We start from the raw sequence: 14,308 nt of genomic DNA, 5'->3' as shown, positions 1-14,308 counted from the left end.
ATCCTTTTGTCGATTTACACACATAGTGGCCGTGAAACAGTTTAGTGGCGATTTTCGGTTCTGGAATGATTTTTTTCATCCAGAAAGAGATTACATTTGAGTCTGGCAGCCTGAAACGCTAGGGTATGTCACCCTCATCCAGTCAAGGATTGCATTGTGCTTTGAGTCTGGGCTCCAGCATGGGTCATACATTGGCCGGTTCCTCCCTCCTCCTAGGGGGTGGGCCTGCCAGTATTCCAACTGAAGTCCTTGAAATTTGTCAGAATCCCTCCTTCTTTATAGTCCTTGAAGATTAATTAAAAAAAATTTTTTTAAGTTTATTTGGAGACAGACAGGGAGAGAGAGAGCGCGCACAAGTGGGCGAGGGGCAGATAGAAGGAGAGACAGAATCCCAACTGGTCTCCTCACCATCAGCGCAGAGCCCGATGTGGGGCTCGACTCACAGACTGTGACATCATGACCTGAACCAAGATCAAGAGTCAGACACGTAACCAACTGTGCCACCCGGGTGCCCCGAGATTAATTTTTATCTATGGCTGTGTAAGATGGCTGAAGGCTTTGCTCAGCTCTGAGGCCTCTTGGCCTGTCCTTTATCTCAGATTCTCGCCGGAAAAGAGAAAAGTGGGGCTCGACTCTATGGGCTTTCCTTCTTTCCTTATATCTTTCAATATTTATGTTTTAACGTTTTTCCGTGGAGGTGGGAAGTACTCCTTTTCCAATTAATAGGCATTTTTTGAGGCTGACGATATGCCACCTACCAAGAGAAGTCGAGAGGGTGTTTATTATCCCTACGAGGGACTCCTGGAGACAGCAGGATGTGCACGAGCAGGTCCAGGCTGGTTTCCACAGGACAGCATATGGAGCATTTATAAACGCTAGGGAGTGGGATTATAGGCACTAGAAGCACCCTAGCTTGAGCTGGAGACTTGTGAGGGGTGAACGTTCCAGCTTCTACACAGACATGGACAGAAAGGGAAGATAGAATTGACATATTCACAATATGGAGACTTTCAATCCTTGGGGATAATACAGCCTTCCATTTATGTAGATTGTGTGTGTGTGTGTGTGTGTGTGTGTGTGTTTAAAGGATATTCTGGAACTTGGAGTGTATTTTGTTATTTTTCCTAAATACTGGACGCTTTTGAGGCACTTGGAACTCATGCGCTTTCTAAGTTTAATTTTTAAGTATTTCTTTCAGTTGCATAGAAATCAAACTGACTTTTGCATGTTGATTTGAATCCAATGATGACCTATTTCTCCTATTATTTCTAGTAGCTTCTTTGTAAAATATTTGGAATTTTCTCTGCATACAATCCTGCCATCTGCGAATTACATTGGTTTCCACTCTTCCCTGCCTGTGTCTGTTTGTTGCAGATGTGGGTGTCTTCTCACGCCGGCCGGGACCATCGGAGGCGTCCATTCATATGAATCGGATCTGACGCCCTTAGTGGCGAAATTGTGTTTGAACCTAGTTGTGCAGCGAAGGCTGAGGCACAGCCAGGGATCAGAGTTCAAATCTTGTCATGGACTTGCTTTTCAGAACCTCAGGATTTCCGAACAGAACAGACATGCTGAGCTGAGCACCACAGCAGCTGCTGATAAAGAAGCACCTGGTATAATGAGATAATCACTGAAGGTTATAGAGGTTTTTGTCTCTCGTTAAATCACTGTGGATGCCGCTGTTATGCTGCTGGCAGTAGTAAGTGGCAGCGTCTTCAGGCTCCAGGCTGCTGATGGTGAGGGTGAAATCTGTCCCAGACCCACTGCCGCTGAACCGCGGGGGGACCCCAGTTTGCAACGTGGATGCACGATAGATCAGAAGCTTAGGAACTTTCCCCGGTTTCTGCTGATACCAGGCTAACCACGTGTTAACGTTCTGACTCGCCCGGCAGGTGATGGTGACTCTGTCTCCTGGAGATGCAGACAGTGAGGATGGAGACTGGGTCATCTGGATTTCGCAGCTGGCTCCTGAGATGGGGCACAGAGAAACAAAGACCCACACGATGAATCGTGTCATAAGAGGACGCGGCTGGCGGGCCAGGCAGTACGGGGCGCGCTGGCTGAGTAATTTCCCAGTGTTCTCCTTCCTTACCTGGGAGCCAGAGCAGCAGGAGGCCCAGGAGCTGAGCGGGGGCCTTCATGTCCGTGCTGTGTCCTGACCGGGACTGGGTCCTGCACAGGGTGTGACCGGCCCATTAATCAGTGTTCAGTTAGGCTGTGCTTGAGTAATATGCAAATCAGCAGAGGAAGGGACAGGCTGGGCACAGCTTCGGGGCTGGGTAATCTCAGTAACAACCCAGGCTCCTGTCCGCCAGATGCCCGAGCCTGACCAGGGTGGCACACACGTGCCTGCAGAGAACGTGTTTCTCTGTGGGGCCATGGCATAGAATCAGTCTACTGTCCTTTGAGGAAAGTGTCTTGTGTACTCTTCAATGCTCATGATATGCTTTCTTTGCCTCCCCTCCATCTAAGATAGGTTCGATTGAGAATGACACATTTTAAGAAACTGCAAGCCATTTAACAAGCTCTGCATCTGGTACGTTGGGATATTACCGAGGCCAGACAATCTTTCTCTTTGATCTGATTTGCTGATGGCCTCGGGATGGTCCGTTGTCAGCGCGGAGACAGAACCCAGAGTATCTACAGAGTTCCCCTGCACATGTGACCACACAGTGACTGATATACACGTGAAGAATCTACTGGGTTTGTAGAAAACTCTTTCTGAACTTGGAAAAAAGTAAAATGAACAGAGCATCAGTGAACTGTGTGACAGCTTCAAGCAGTCTATTTTGCATATAATTGGAGGTCTAAGAAGAGAACGTGAGGAGGGGAGTACAAAAATATTTGTAACTATATTGGCTAAATTGTTTCCAATTTTAAGAACTCATTCCTAGGGCTTATATAATTAAAAATCCAGAGTCGGTTGGACTGTTTGTTTTTTTTAGTTTTGAGTTGTGTGAGTTCTTTATATATTTTGGACATGAACCTCTTGTTGGATAAGTCATTTGCAAATACCTTTCTCCATTCATTAGGTTGCCTTTTGGTTTTGTTGATGGTTCCCCTTGCTGTAATAAAGCTTTTTATTTTGGTGTAGATCCAATACTTTATTTTGCTTCCTTTCCCCATGGCTGAGGAGACACATTTACAAGTAGGTTGCTAGGGCCAATGTCCAAGAGATTACTACCTATGTTTTCTTTTAGGTGGTTTATGATTTCAGGTTTCACATTTAGGACTCTAATCCATCTTGAGTTTATTTTTGAGTGTGGTACCAGAAAGTGGTCCAGTTTCATTGTTTTGCAAGTAGTTGTCCAGTTTCCCCAGTATCATTGTGTGTGTGTGTGTGTGTGTATAATATTTGTTTGTTTGTTTGTTTGTGTTTGGGAGGGGGAGGGGCAGAGGGAGAGGGAGAGGGAGAATCTTAAGCAGGTTCCATGCTCAGCTCAGAGCACTACATGATCTGAACTCAAATAAGGAGTCGGATGATTAACTGACTCCCATAACCATTTTTGAAGAGACTGTATTTCCCCCATTGTATATTCTTGCCTCCTTTGTCACAGATCAAATACTGTGGCTAAGTATACAAGCCCAAGATAAACCCTACAATTGGCCCCTAGCTCCCTCATGGTCCTGGTTGTGGTTGTAAGTAAGTTTCCCGTAGTCAAATGATCTGGGGAATATTGAGAAATTGTTTCTAAAATAAAGACATGAATCTCATAACTAAAAGATACAGTCAACCCCGGGTAGCGGTCCTCTTTGGATTCTGAAGGCAACACAACCATTTTTGAGAGACTTTCTCTGACTCATTTATTGATTTAGTAGTAAAGTTGGCTGTGTCGAGTGAGTCCCAGAACAGAAGAGAAGTCCGCACCAAGTTCAGCATGCAGTGGACTTATGATTCAGTAAGCCAATGATGCTTAAAGTGCCTGTGGCACATAGGGACAGTACTTGGAGGTTCCAGAACCACAGTACAGACCTCTAGGGTATCGAAACAACAATGTTATGGTCGCTCCTAATGATAACCTATCCCTTGTGGGATAATAGTCCTGACTTCTCATTGAGCCCTGGTAGAGACTACCTGTAGTCTTTAGGACACAAAGAAGCCGTGTGATCTGCATTGTCCTTTATGAATTCAGTGGGATCTGATGCACCCAGATATAAATGCATACGTGCACAACAACCTCTTATCATCAGGTAGAAGTGGGAAACACAGGCTGGTCCTTGACGAAGTCCCCAGGGCACACGTGCTATACACATAGAAGTTGTTCAAACTGTCTTGGAACCTGCACTTGCTGAATTCCTCCTTTACCCTCATCCTATACCCACAGCCTTATGTGAATTTTCTCTACACACTGAATGAGAAAGAAAATAGTTGAGGTTTAATTTACGTGGGATATGCTGTCAGCCTTCCAAAGTAGATTTTTAGCTTTAATGACCACTTTAAAAATGGCGGGGGTGGGGGGGGGGGTGGAGAGGAGAACACGTGGGAGGAAATTCATCTAGTGGGCAGAGCTTGGGGTTGTGTTTTCCAATCCATGTTACCTCTCAGAGAGAACCCAAATCAGACATCTACAACATTCAAGGGCACTCATTAACGGTGTGGTCCGATGGTCAGAAGATTGGATAAAACGACCTGGGAGGTTGGTGACGAGAGGCTCCAAAGTAGAGTTTTATGAATGGATCTCTGGACCAGGCACTTACTGTAAGAGCATTTGTGTCCTATGCAAATGCTCATGACAACACGTGCCCTGTACAGGGAGCTCTCAATCGTCAGGCAGACGAGATGACCAACTCCGTGGAGGTCAGTTAGCCTCTTTCCCAGACACGGCGGTGCCTGTTCGTTGAGCTCAGGCATCCGGTGGCCACGACGAGGAGGATGGAGGTGATGCCCGGACTCCACAACACAGACGTCCCCTAACCGGGACTTACGTGGCATTTTCCTACCAGGTAATTGCACAACAGTTTAAAGGAAAAGATTAATCCTATCCCTGAACCCTTATCGGGCTTCAGTGCCCAGGGGATCCAGCTACCCGTCTGGTAGTAGCTATATTTTATGCACCCCCTCCACCAAGAAGGGGACAGCCGTTTGTCGCCACTACAGTAGACCCTACGTCTGGCTACTGCTTGCCGTCCTTGTCTACCATGCTACTGTCAGCACCTCGGTCTGTGGCTCACAAAATTCTTGGCGTCATGCTACCTGACCCACAAACCTGTGTCAGCAGAAGGTGCGAGGGGATGTTGCCGAGTTGAGAACGGACTGCAGGTGGACCAGGGAAGAAGCTAGCCATCTTTGAGGAGGGTGCAGCCCTGGTCCGGGTGAAAGATGATGGAGGCTTGCTCCAGGTCAGGCAGTGGAGACGCTGAGAGCTGGTCCGATCTGGGATATATCTGAGGCTTGAGATTATTTATTATGTGACTGGCTACCCCCCAGTGCTAGTTCTTCTCAGGGAATTTTTCCACGGCTAGCTATGCAGAATTCCTCTGGGTGGTGACACCACCCACCCCGTTCTATGATTCAGATTTTCTGATTAGAATCCTGGCTTACTGTCTGAATGACCTCGGACACATTTTATAACCTCTCTCTGCCTCACAGCCTTCTACTGGAAGAGGCAAATAAAACATCTCATATTAAGACTTAGTTTATGGCACATAATAAGCATTAAGTACATATCTCAGCCGTTCTTCTCTTGGCCGTTGTTAAACTTATAATTCAAGGCACTTATGGTAGGTGAGAAGAACACTGCCACCTGCTCCTCCCATTGAGCGTGGAACTGATCTCTTTAGGACTGTCGAGACTATTTCTTGATTTCTTGAATCGAAGTGCACCCTTGGGATGTGCTGTGTCAAACAGCATGTGGTGATAGGGGCCCCGGGCCAGTTCTGGAGTCCGGGCCTCGAGAGGCTTTGCAGCTTTCACCTTCCATCTCAGGGTGCAAGAAAGCCGATCTAGCCTCATGGCCGATGAGAGGCCACGTGGGGCCCTGAGGCACCCGGCCAACAGCCCGCACCAACGACCGGACATGTGGGTGGGCCATCCAGTGGCGTGACAGGGAGTGTGGTGTGCTGGGGGGCGTGGTCCTTCCTGTGGGAACAAGTGTCTTGTCATTGGCATTGTTCACAATTGCCAGTGGACGATCATAATAAAAGTAGCATTGCTATCAATTTATAAATTTCTACAGTCAATTCACTCTTTAGAGCCCGCCCCCGCATCACCAGGTCAGGAGACAGAGACTCTCAGGGTATGGAATCTCAAATACAGGCACGTCACACCTCTCACGCCGTGGCCTCCTGCAGGAAGCAGGTGTCTTGGTTCGAGAACCGGCATCCACGACCCAGACAGGGGATTTGGGTGTGGGGACGTGTCGCCGTGGGAGGCCAGCTGAAGTGCTGCTGACAGTAATATATCCCGATGTCCTCAGCCTCCACTCCGTGGATGGCGAGGGAGAAGTCCGAGCCAGAGCCACTTCCCCGGAACCTGGACGGGGTTCCGGCGGCCCGGGCAGACGCCCCAAAGATGAGCAGCCTGGGAGCCTCATTGGGTTTCTGTTGGTACCACGCCATGGAGGTACCTACCTCTGTGCTGCTTCTGCAGGTGATGGAGACAAAGCTGTCCCGAGACGCTGCCAGGGTCTCTGGGGCCTGAGTCAGGACGTGCCACCCTCGGCTGCCTGCAATGACACCCCACCCGGGCACCGCAGTGTATTATTTTGCTCAAAGCCTTCGAGGAAACGTGGATGCTCAGAAGAGCCACGTCATGCTTAAACGTGGCACAAACCGGAAATCAAGTGCCCCTGAGCCTTCCCACCTTTGCCTGTGTCCAAGAATTCATGTAGTTGTCCATGCGTCCTGGGGCCCGGGACAAGTTATGAAAGGTGACCCAACAGGGCACAGCCCCACCCTGAGAGGCAGATGGACGAGTCCCTCCCTTGTAGCCAAGCTCACAGACAAAACCTCTCCATGGCCTGGTCACAGCCTCGTGTCTGACTCCCTGCCAGGCGTGATCTCCCTGCCCAGCTCTCACTGCCACCCACGGCCTCCAGGACACGGGTCTCAGTGGGTGGGTCTGTCCCCACGTGCAAGATTCTGAGTGTTTATAGTTTACTTTCTGGTTTCCAAGAACCAGCACTTACCAACAGAGAGTTCTGAGGTGGAGTCAGAACCGCAGGTTAACAAGGGCCCGGATGTGTGAGGGAACAAGGCTGTCGTCTGTAGGCGTGAATGGCCTGTGCGGGAAGTAAGGGGACCTGGGGTGGGTGAATCCAGAACAGGAGCTGCACACACACCCTGCACTTCCACTCGGTGACCAAGAGGAGACACACTGGAGGTGCCCGGATGAGGAGCCTGGGAGCCAGTGGCAGGAAGAGGAGGGGGGATGCCATGTCAGAGCTGTCGGCCCTACCCCTGTGGCCGACAAGGTCCCAGACCTTCAGCAGCCCCAGGGCAGGAGTGACAGCTGGGTGAGGTTTATGCCCCCAAGAGGCGACAGGAGGACAGGACCTGTGTTCCTGCAAGCATCTCGGTCATTGATGATGCGAGTGACTTCTGTCCCCACCCGCTGTCCCTGACCAGGCAGGCATCGCGTCCAGGGGGCAGCGTGAGTGAGCAGGAGCCCCGGAGCCCTTCCTGGTTTCTGCTGATTTCAGGCTACGGCAGTGTTCCTCCACTGGCTGGCCCTGCAGGGAATGGTGACCCTCTCTCCTGGACCGTAGGGAGGGATGCAGGAGATGTCCACACAGTGTCCCCACTGGCACCTAAGTGGGAAAGCCAACATGGACGTCCCCAAGCGTTAATACTAAGCAGATAGCTCATTCAGTTTGATGTATTACTAGTCCAAGTTTAAATGTCCAAGTTTAATGCCAACAAGCTGAGGATGAAGCCTGAGTCCTCCTTCCTCACCAGAGTCAGTCAGCAAGAAGGAAGGAGCAAAGCCGGGGTCCCCATGTCCCCGAGGTTCCTGCTGAAGCTGACCCTGCTCCAAGAAGGTAGGGAAGTGCTCTGAGACACAGCCATCACAGAGGGGATGGGCCAAGGCCACGTTGGCCTAGAGCACAGCCACACAGAGGGTTTTCTCCACCACCCAGCACAGAGACAGCTCATGAGACAGCCAGAGAACCATCGCACCAGAGAACCCGTTCAGCCTTTGGAGCTCCTGGGTCATAACTGGGCAATATCACTCTTGCTCTCTCAGTATTTGAAGATCAGGACTAGGGCTCTTCTTTGTTGTTTATTGTGGGGTTTGCCTGCCATCTAATGGCTCTGGTATGATATAGCAACTCAAAGGATTTTTTGATGTGGGGTCCCTTTGAGTCTGGGCTGTGAGACTCTTCACTGTTATTCATGAAGTTGACACTATGACATCCATCACTAGGCCAGAGTCTGTAGGGAACATGAAATGATTCCTCTCCTCACTAAACCTTTCACCCAGTAACGAAGAAAGTACTAACGCGTAACCGGGTTTGGTTTAAAATGGATAAAATGTGTTTGTCATGCTTCAAGTGTGATTTACATGTACCTCATCTCTTGACTTCTTTCAAGACAAGAAATTTTTCTACCTTCATGCGACTGAAAATAACTGTAAGGCATTAATTATTTATTTACAAGATTATTGAAATGGCACTGGATGGTCCTTGACTAAAACTCAGGTGGCTCCTTCTAGACCTGGGGTTTCTGGTTTGGGGTTTTGGTTTTCTGTTTCAGTTAAATAGCCACAGATTAATCAAGTCACTGATTAAGACCAGGCAAGTAGGGGCCTGAGCAGGGGAAGTCTCGAGTGAAGTCTCGTGGAGATGTGTTTTGTGGGGTCTCTGTTGGGGACTGCATCACCGTGGGAGGAGCGAAGGAAGATGGCGGCAGCTTCAGCCTCCTGGCTGCTGATGGTCAGTGGGAAATCCCTGTCAGACTAACTGCCCGTGAACCATCCCGGGACCCCCAGGCTATAACTGGGCAACATGGTAAATGAAGTGCTTGGGTTTTCCCCTTTTCTGTTGGGACCAGTTCAAATCGGTTTTCCCCTCAGTGTCCTTGAGACTTTCATTGGCCTTGGGGGTAATGATAATTCTCCCTCCAGAAGCTCCAGACAGAGACTGGGGACTCAGTCAAACATAATGTCACCATAAATACCTGAGGCTAAAAATGAATCAAAAAAAGACAGGAAATAAGGATGCAGTGTTACCTGTCTCTGTATTTCATCTTCATAATGTAAAACCTTGTAAAATGTGTTCCATTACACTATCCTTACTTACGATAACAAATTGTGTACATAAATCTTTAAAAAATCTAAAAGAAAACACTGGAAATATCTTAGCAAAGGCTTTGGGTTCAGTGTCGATCTCTAAAATACCTAGGGGTGCCGGGGTGGCTCAGTCAGTTAATATCCCACCCTTGATTTCGGCTCTGGTTATGATCTCACGGTTCATAAGAATCTGCCCCACGTCGGGCTCTGCACTGACAGCACAGAGCCTGCTTGGGATTCTCTCTCTCCCTCTTTTTTTGTCCTTTGCCCACTCAGATTCTCTCTCTTTCTCTCTCCTTCTCTCTCAAAATAAATAAATAAAAACATATATAATATCTATTGTGGGTTAGAGAAGATTTTGGTATCTAGAGATATTTTCTAGGTTGATAATGTAAAGGAGTCAACATTATTAAGATTAAATTTTTCCCAAATTGATATAAATATTCAATGTAATCCAATTAAAATTCCTAAAGGACTTTTTTTCAAAATTGAAGAAATTGATAAACTAACTTACATGAAATTTATATGATCTACAATCTCCAAGGAACTCCTAAGAAGTAAGATAATGTCAGAAAACTAATAATAAGAGGTTTTAAAACTTATGACAAAGCTGCATAATACAGTGTAGCATATGCTGGGTATAAAGATAGACAAACAAACAGAACTAAACAAAAAGTCCAAGAAATGACCCACATGTATGCCGTCCCTTGATTTCTAACAAAGGCAGTAAGGTGGATTATTGGTCATTTTTACCTTTTAATAAGTTATAAAAATGTAAATAAAAACCTTGGCCCAACTCATATCAAGCAAAAGCATGAGTTAGTGAAGGATCATATTTCTACATGTAAGCGTTAAAGTAATTATGCTTTAATGAAGAAAGTGTAGGAGGGTATCTTTGGTCCCTAAAGGGGGGGTAAAGATGTTTTAATATATTTTTTAAATTTTAAATGTTTTTATTTATTTTTGAGAGACATAGCGCTAGTGGGGAAGGGGCAGAAAGAGGGAGACACAGAATCTGAAGCAGGCTCCAGGCTCTGAGCAGTCCGCACAGAGCCGGACAGGTGGCTCAAACTCATGAACTGTGAGATTATGACCTGAGCTGAAATCAGACGTTCAACCGACTGAGTCACCCACCTACCCAGAAAGGGAGGCAAATACATTTTAAACAACCTGGCCATATAATTGTGGGAGGAAAAAATTCGATACATGAGACTTCATCAAATTAAGAATTTCATTTCAAATAATCATTTATAAGGTGAATAGACGTGTCGTAAAGCATGAGAGGATACTCCAATCTGACAAAAAGATTATTTCTGAATGTATAAAGAACTCCCTAAAAGAGAAGAGACAAGCCATATATATTTATGTATAAACATACAAATTACCTATTATATCAATATGATGATAGGTAAGTGTATATATCAGTTAAACAAACAAAACAAGCGCTTCCCAAGAAAAAGAATATCCAAATAGCTAATCGGAAATAAACACGAAAAACTTCTCAACGTCTTCCTCATCAAGGAAATATAAATGTTTACCACCATACCATTTCAGGATCTAGCAATATGGATATGATAAAAAGTGTGGCATAAGAAGTGTTGCAAAGGATTTATAGCAACTGGAATTTGTACATAGCTGAGGGAGTGTACGTTTGACTCGTTGGAAAACCATTCGGCAGTGCTTGCCAGAGCCAAACATATGCCAGCCCTGTGATGCAGACTCCATTGCTAACAATACACCCAAGATAAGCGCATGTCTAAGTCCACAGAAACATCGCGAGACTGGCTCTGCCATTCTTAGCCTGTGGCACCTGATGGGACTTTAACACGTGGAGCCTGAGGGGCAGCCAAAGCCCTCATGGTCTGGGGCCCTCAGCTGCAACCTATTCCCCTGGGTTGTCCAACTTCTTCCGCCCACACAGACTCAGACGATCTGCTGTGGCTTCCCCAGACAAACGACACTTTTGGGCAGTTGAAATATCCCAGACGGGCAGGTTTTTGTTCAAAGTTTAACCACTGTGGGAGGATACTGTAAAGCTTGACCGCAGTAATAAACACCGACGTCGTCAGCCTCCACCCTGCTGATTCTCAGAGTGAAATCTGTCCCTGACCCGCTGCCACTGAACCTGTCTGGGACCCCAGAGGCCCGGTTGGAAACCTTATAGATCAGGAGCCGTGGAGACTGGCCTGGCTTCTGCAGGTACCAACTTAAATAGGTGTTTCCATTACTGTGCAGGAGGCTCTGACTGGCCCTGCAGGAGATTGAGGCTGGCTCTCCAGGGGTGATGGGCAGGGACAGAGGGGTCTGCGTCATCACAATATCCCCACTGGATCCTAAATTAAAGAGAAAGAAGTTCAAGGTTACATACAGACATTATAAGCAATTTTCTTGATTTTCCTTTGTTAATTATTTCAGGTTCATCTGGGTTCTTTTTATTAATGACCCATATCATAATTAAAAAATTAATATTTACAAGGCATAAAAATGATTCTGTCTCAAGGAACTCATCTGACACTAGTCATTGTTTGTTTTAGGTAGTTCCTAATTCTCATAGGCAAAATATCAAGTTCTCTTCCCTGGAGCATGAACATACATGGTCAGAATACACATGGAGAGCAGGGGTGTCGCTCTAGCACCCTCTCCCCACCCCATTCTCCTTTCTCGTCGCCCCCTTTGCACTCACCTGGGATCCAGAGCATGATGAGTCCCAGGAGCTGAGCAGGGAACCTCATTTTGAGAAGCTGAACAGATGAGCCCTGATAAGTCAAAGCAAGTTTAGAGGTGACCTTTTATCTCAGACTTGCAAGGGAAGGTCCTCCCTAGGGGACAATATGCAAATCTCCTGTGGCTGCAGCAGAGTGGAAAGAGCCAACAAAAGGGTAAAGGCTTTATCATGTAAGCAAATTCATATAAAGCATGCCGTGGTGTCAGAGGAAAAGCAATAAAGATACGGTTCTTGCTGCCTGTGGAAGTGTGAAGATCCGATCGTGGAGATCTGGGTCTGTGGTGAGGACCTAGGGCACCGGCCTTGACACTCTAAGAAAGCATAGGGACATTGACTATGTAGAGATGTGTATCTAGCTAAGTTCAACCACTGGGAAGTGAATGGCCATCTTCTTGGCTTCCTGCCAGCTCATCTGTAGAGAAAATAATTCCCATAACTCTGGTGGTGACCAGGGGGGTGTCTCCACTGGCAGATGGTATTCTGCTAGTTCAAGTGTCGTCAGCTATCTGCTGTTGCCAGGATAGCTGGTTAAGAATGTAAAATGCCAGTGTTAGAAACCGCCATTGTAAGTCATCTGGGGAGTTAAACAGCGTAAAAGCACTCTGTAAGAGGACTTGACAGGGAAAACGAGGTCATCTCCTACATATAGAGAGCTAATAGCTCAATTTAAGTAAGAGGAAGGCAGGGAAGATTTTATGTATCAGGCAGTGAATGTAGGATTCTTGGACATCAACTGATGGGCTGTATCCCATCATACTTACCCGTCATGTACCAGATTAATCAAAGGAATTTCTTAACGGAAGAGCTGCCTAAGATAACGGCATAACATAAACAAGGACTATTTTTCCTACTTGGTGTTTAGAAAAACTCCTCCCATACAGTCTTTCTCATCATGTAGGACAGGTTCTTTCAGGCCTTCCAGGTTCTTGTTCCCTCTGTGTGAAAACCTGAGTCTCTTCCCGACCTGAATGAGTCACAGCCATGGCCATGAACTTAGAGTTCAAAAGGAGATTTGTATGTGAGAAGAGCAAGAACCGGAGATGCTGTTTTAACATCTTGGGGTAACCCTTTCCTATGACTGATATTTCCCTGCGATTTCCCTCAAAGATAGCCATGGCTCAGGGGCATCAGGTCACCATACCTCAGGTCATTCAAAGAGGACATCCGCCTGAATCTCCTTCCCTCGTCAGTGATGCCAGTCATGATGGATTGAACAACTTGTGAAAAATGGAGCTTATTTTAAATTGTTTCACAAGGGTAGTCACTGTCCTTTGTCACCCAAAACAAAACAAAGAAACCAGCCTAGAGCGATTGAAAAGTCGAGTGTGTGGCTTTGGGTAATCTTGGGTAACTAACCCAAAGTCATACTTAATTGCCAAAGAACACAAACAAATAAACACAGTTCTCAATAAGCTTCTCAAAGAGATCTTGGCTTGACTATCTTCGGGGCAATCCTTCAAAATACGAATTTATTTTTATTTTTTATTTATTTTTATTTTTTTAAATATGAAATTTATTGTCCAATTGGTTTCCATACAACACCCGGTACTCATCCCAACAGGTGCCCTCCTCAATACCCATCACCCACCGTCTCCTCCCTCCCACCCCCCATCAACCCTCAGTTTATTCTCAGTTTTTAAGAGTCTCTTATGGTTTGCTTCCCTCCCTCTTTAACCTTTTTTTTTCTTCCCCTCCCCCATGGTCTTCTGGTAAGTTTCTCAGGATCCACATAAGAGTGAAAACATATGGTATCTGTCTTTCTCTGTATGACTTTTTCACTTAGCATAACACTCTCCAGTTCCATCCATGTTGCTACAAAAGGCCATAGTTCATTCTTTCTCATTGCCAAGTAGTATTCCATTGCATATATAAACCACAACTTCTTTATCCATTCATCGGTTGATGGACACACAGGCTCTTTCCATAATTTGGCTATTGTTGAAAGTGCTGCTATAAACATTGGGGTACAAGTGTCCCTATGCATCAGCACTCCTGTATCCCTTGGGTAAATTCCTAGCAGTGCTATTGCTGGGTCATAGGGTAGATCTATTTTTAATTTTTTGAGGAACCTCCACACTGTTTTCCAGAGCGCTGCATCAGTTTGCATTCCACCACCAGTGCAAGTGGGTTCCTGTTTCTCCACATCCTCGCCAGCATCTATAGTCTCCTGATTTGTTCATTTTGGCCACTCTGACTGGCGTGAGGTGGTATCTGAGTGTGGTTTTGATTTGTATTTCCCTGATGAGGAGCGACGTTGAGCATCTTTTCATGTGCCTGTTGGCCATCTGGATGTTTTCTTTAGAGAAGTGTCTACTCATGCTTTCTGCCCATTTCTTCACTGGATTATTTGTTTT

General features: G+C 46.4%; 1 protein-coding gene across 1 annotated transcript in view; it reads right to left on the bottom strand.

Moving 5' to 3' along the window:
* Positions 1–2,188, bottom strand: part of LOC132692651 (immunoglobulin kappa light chain-like) — an 82,339-nt gene extending 80,151 nt beyond the window's left edge. Inside the window, exons 1-2 of the mRNA XM_081795236.1 lie at positions 2,093–2,188; positions 1,675–1,968 (exon numbers count right to left, since the gene is read on the bottom strand). Of these exons, the coding sequence (XP_081651362.1) occupies positions 1,675–1,968; positions 2,093–2,141 (343 nt within the window). The 5' untranslated portion in view covers positions 2,142–2,188. The remainder of the gene's footprint in view (positions 1–1,674; positions 1,969–2,092) is intronic.
* Positions 2,189–14,308: the final 12,120 nt, after the last annotated feature.

The sequence above is a fragment of the Panthera onca genome, chromosome A3 (assembly GCF_046562875.1).
Source record: "Panthera onca isolate mPanOnc1 chromosome A3, mPanOnc1 haplotype 2, whole genome shotgun sequence".
Taxonomy (NCBI): domain Eukaryota; kingdom Metazoa; phylum Chordata; class Mammalia; order Carnivora; family Felidae; genus Panthera; species Panthera onca.
Note: the sequence above shows the minus strand (reverse complement) of the source record. Positions and strands in the feature narration are given on the sequence as shown.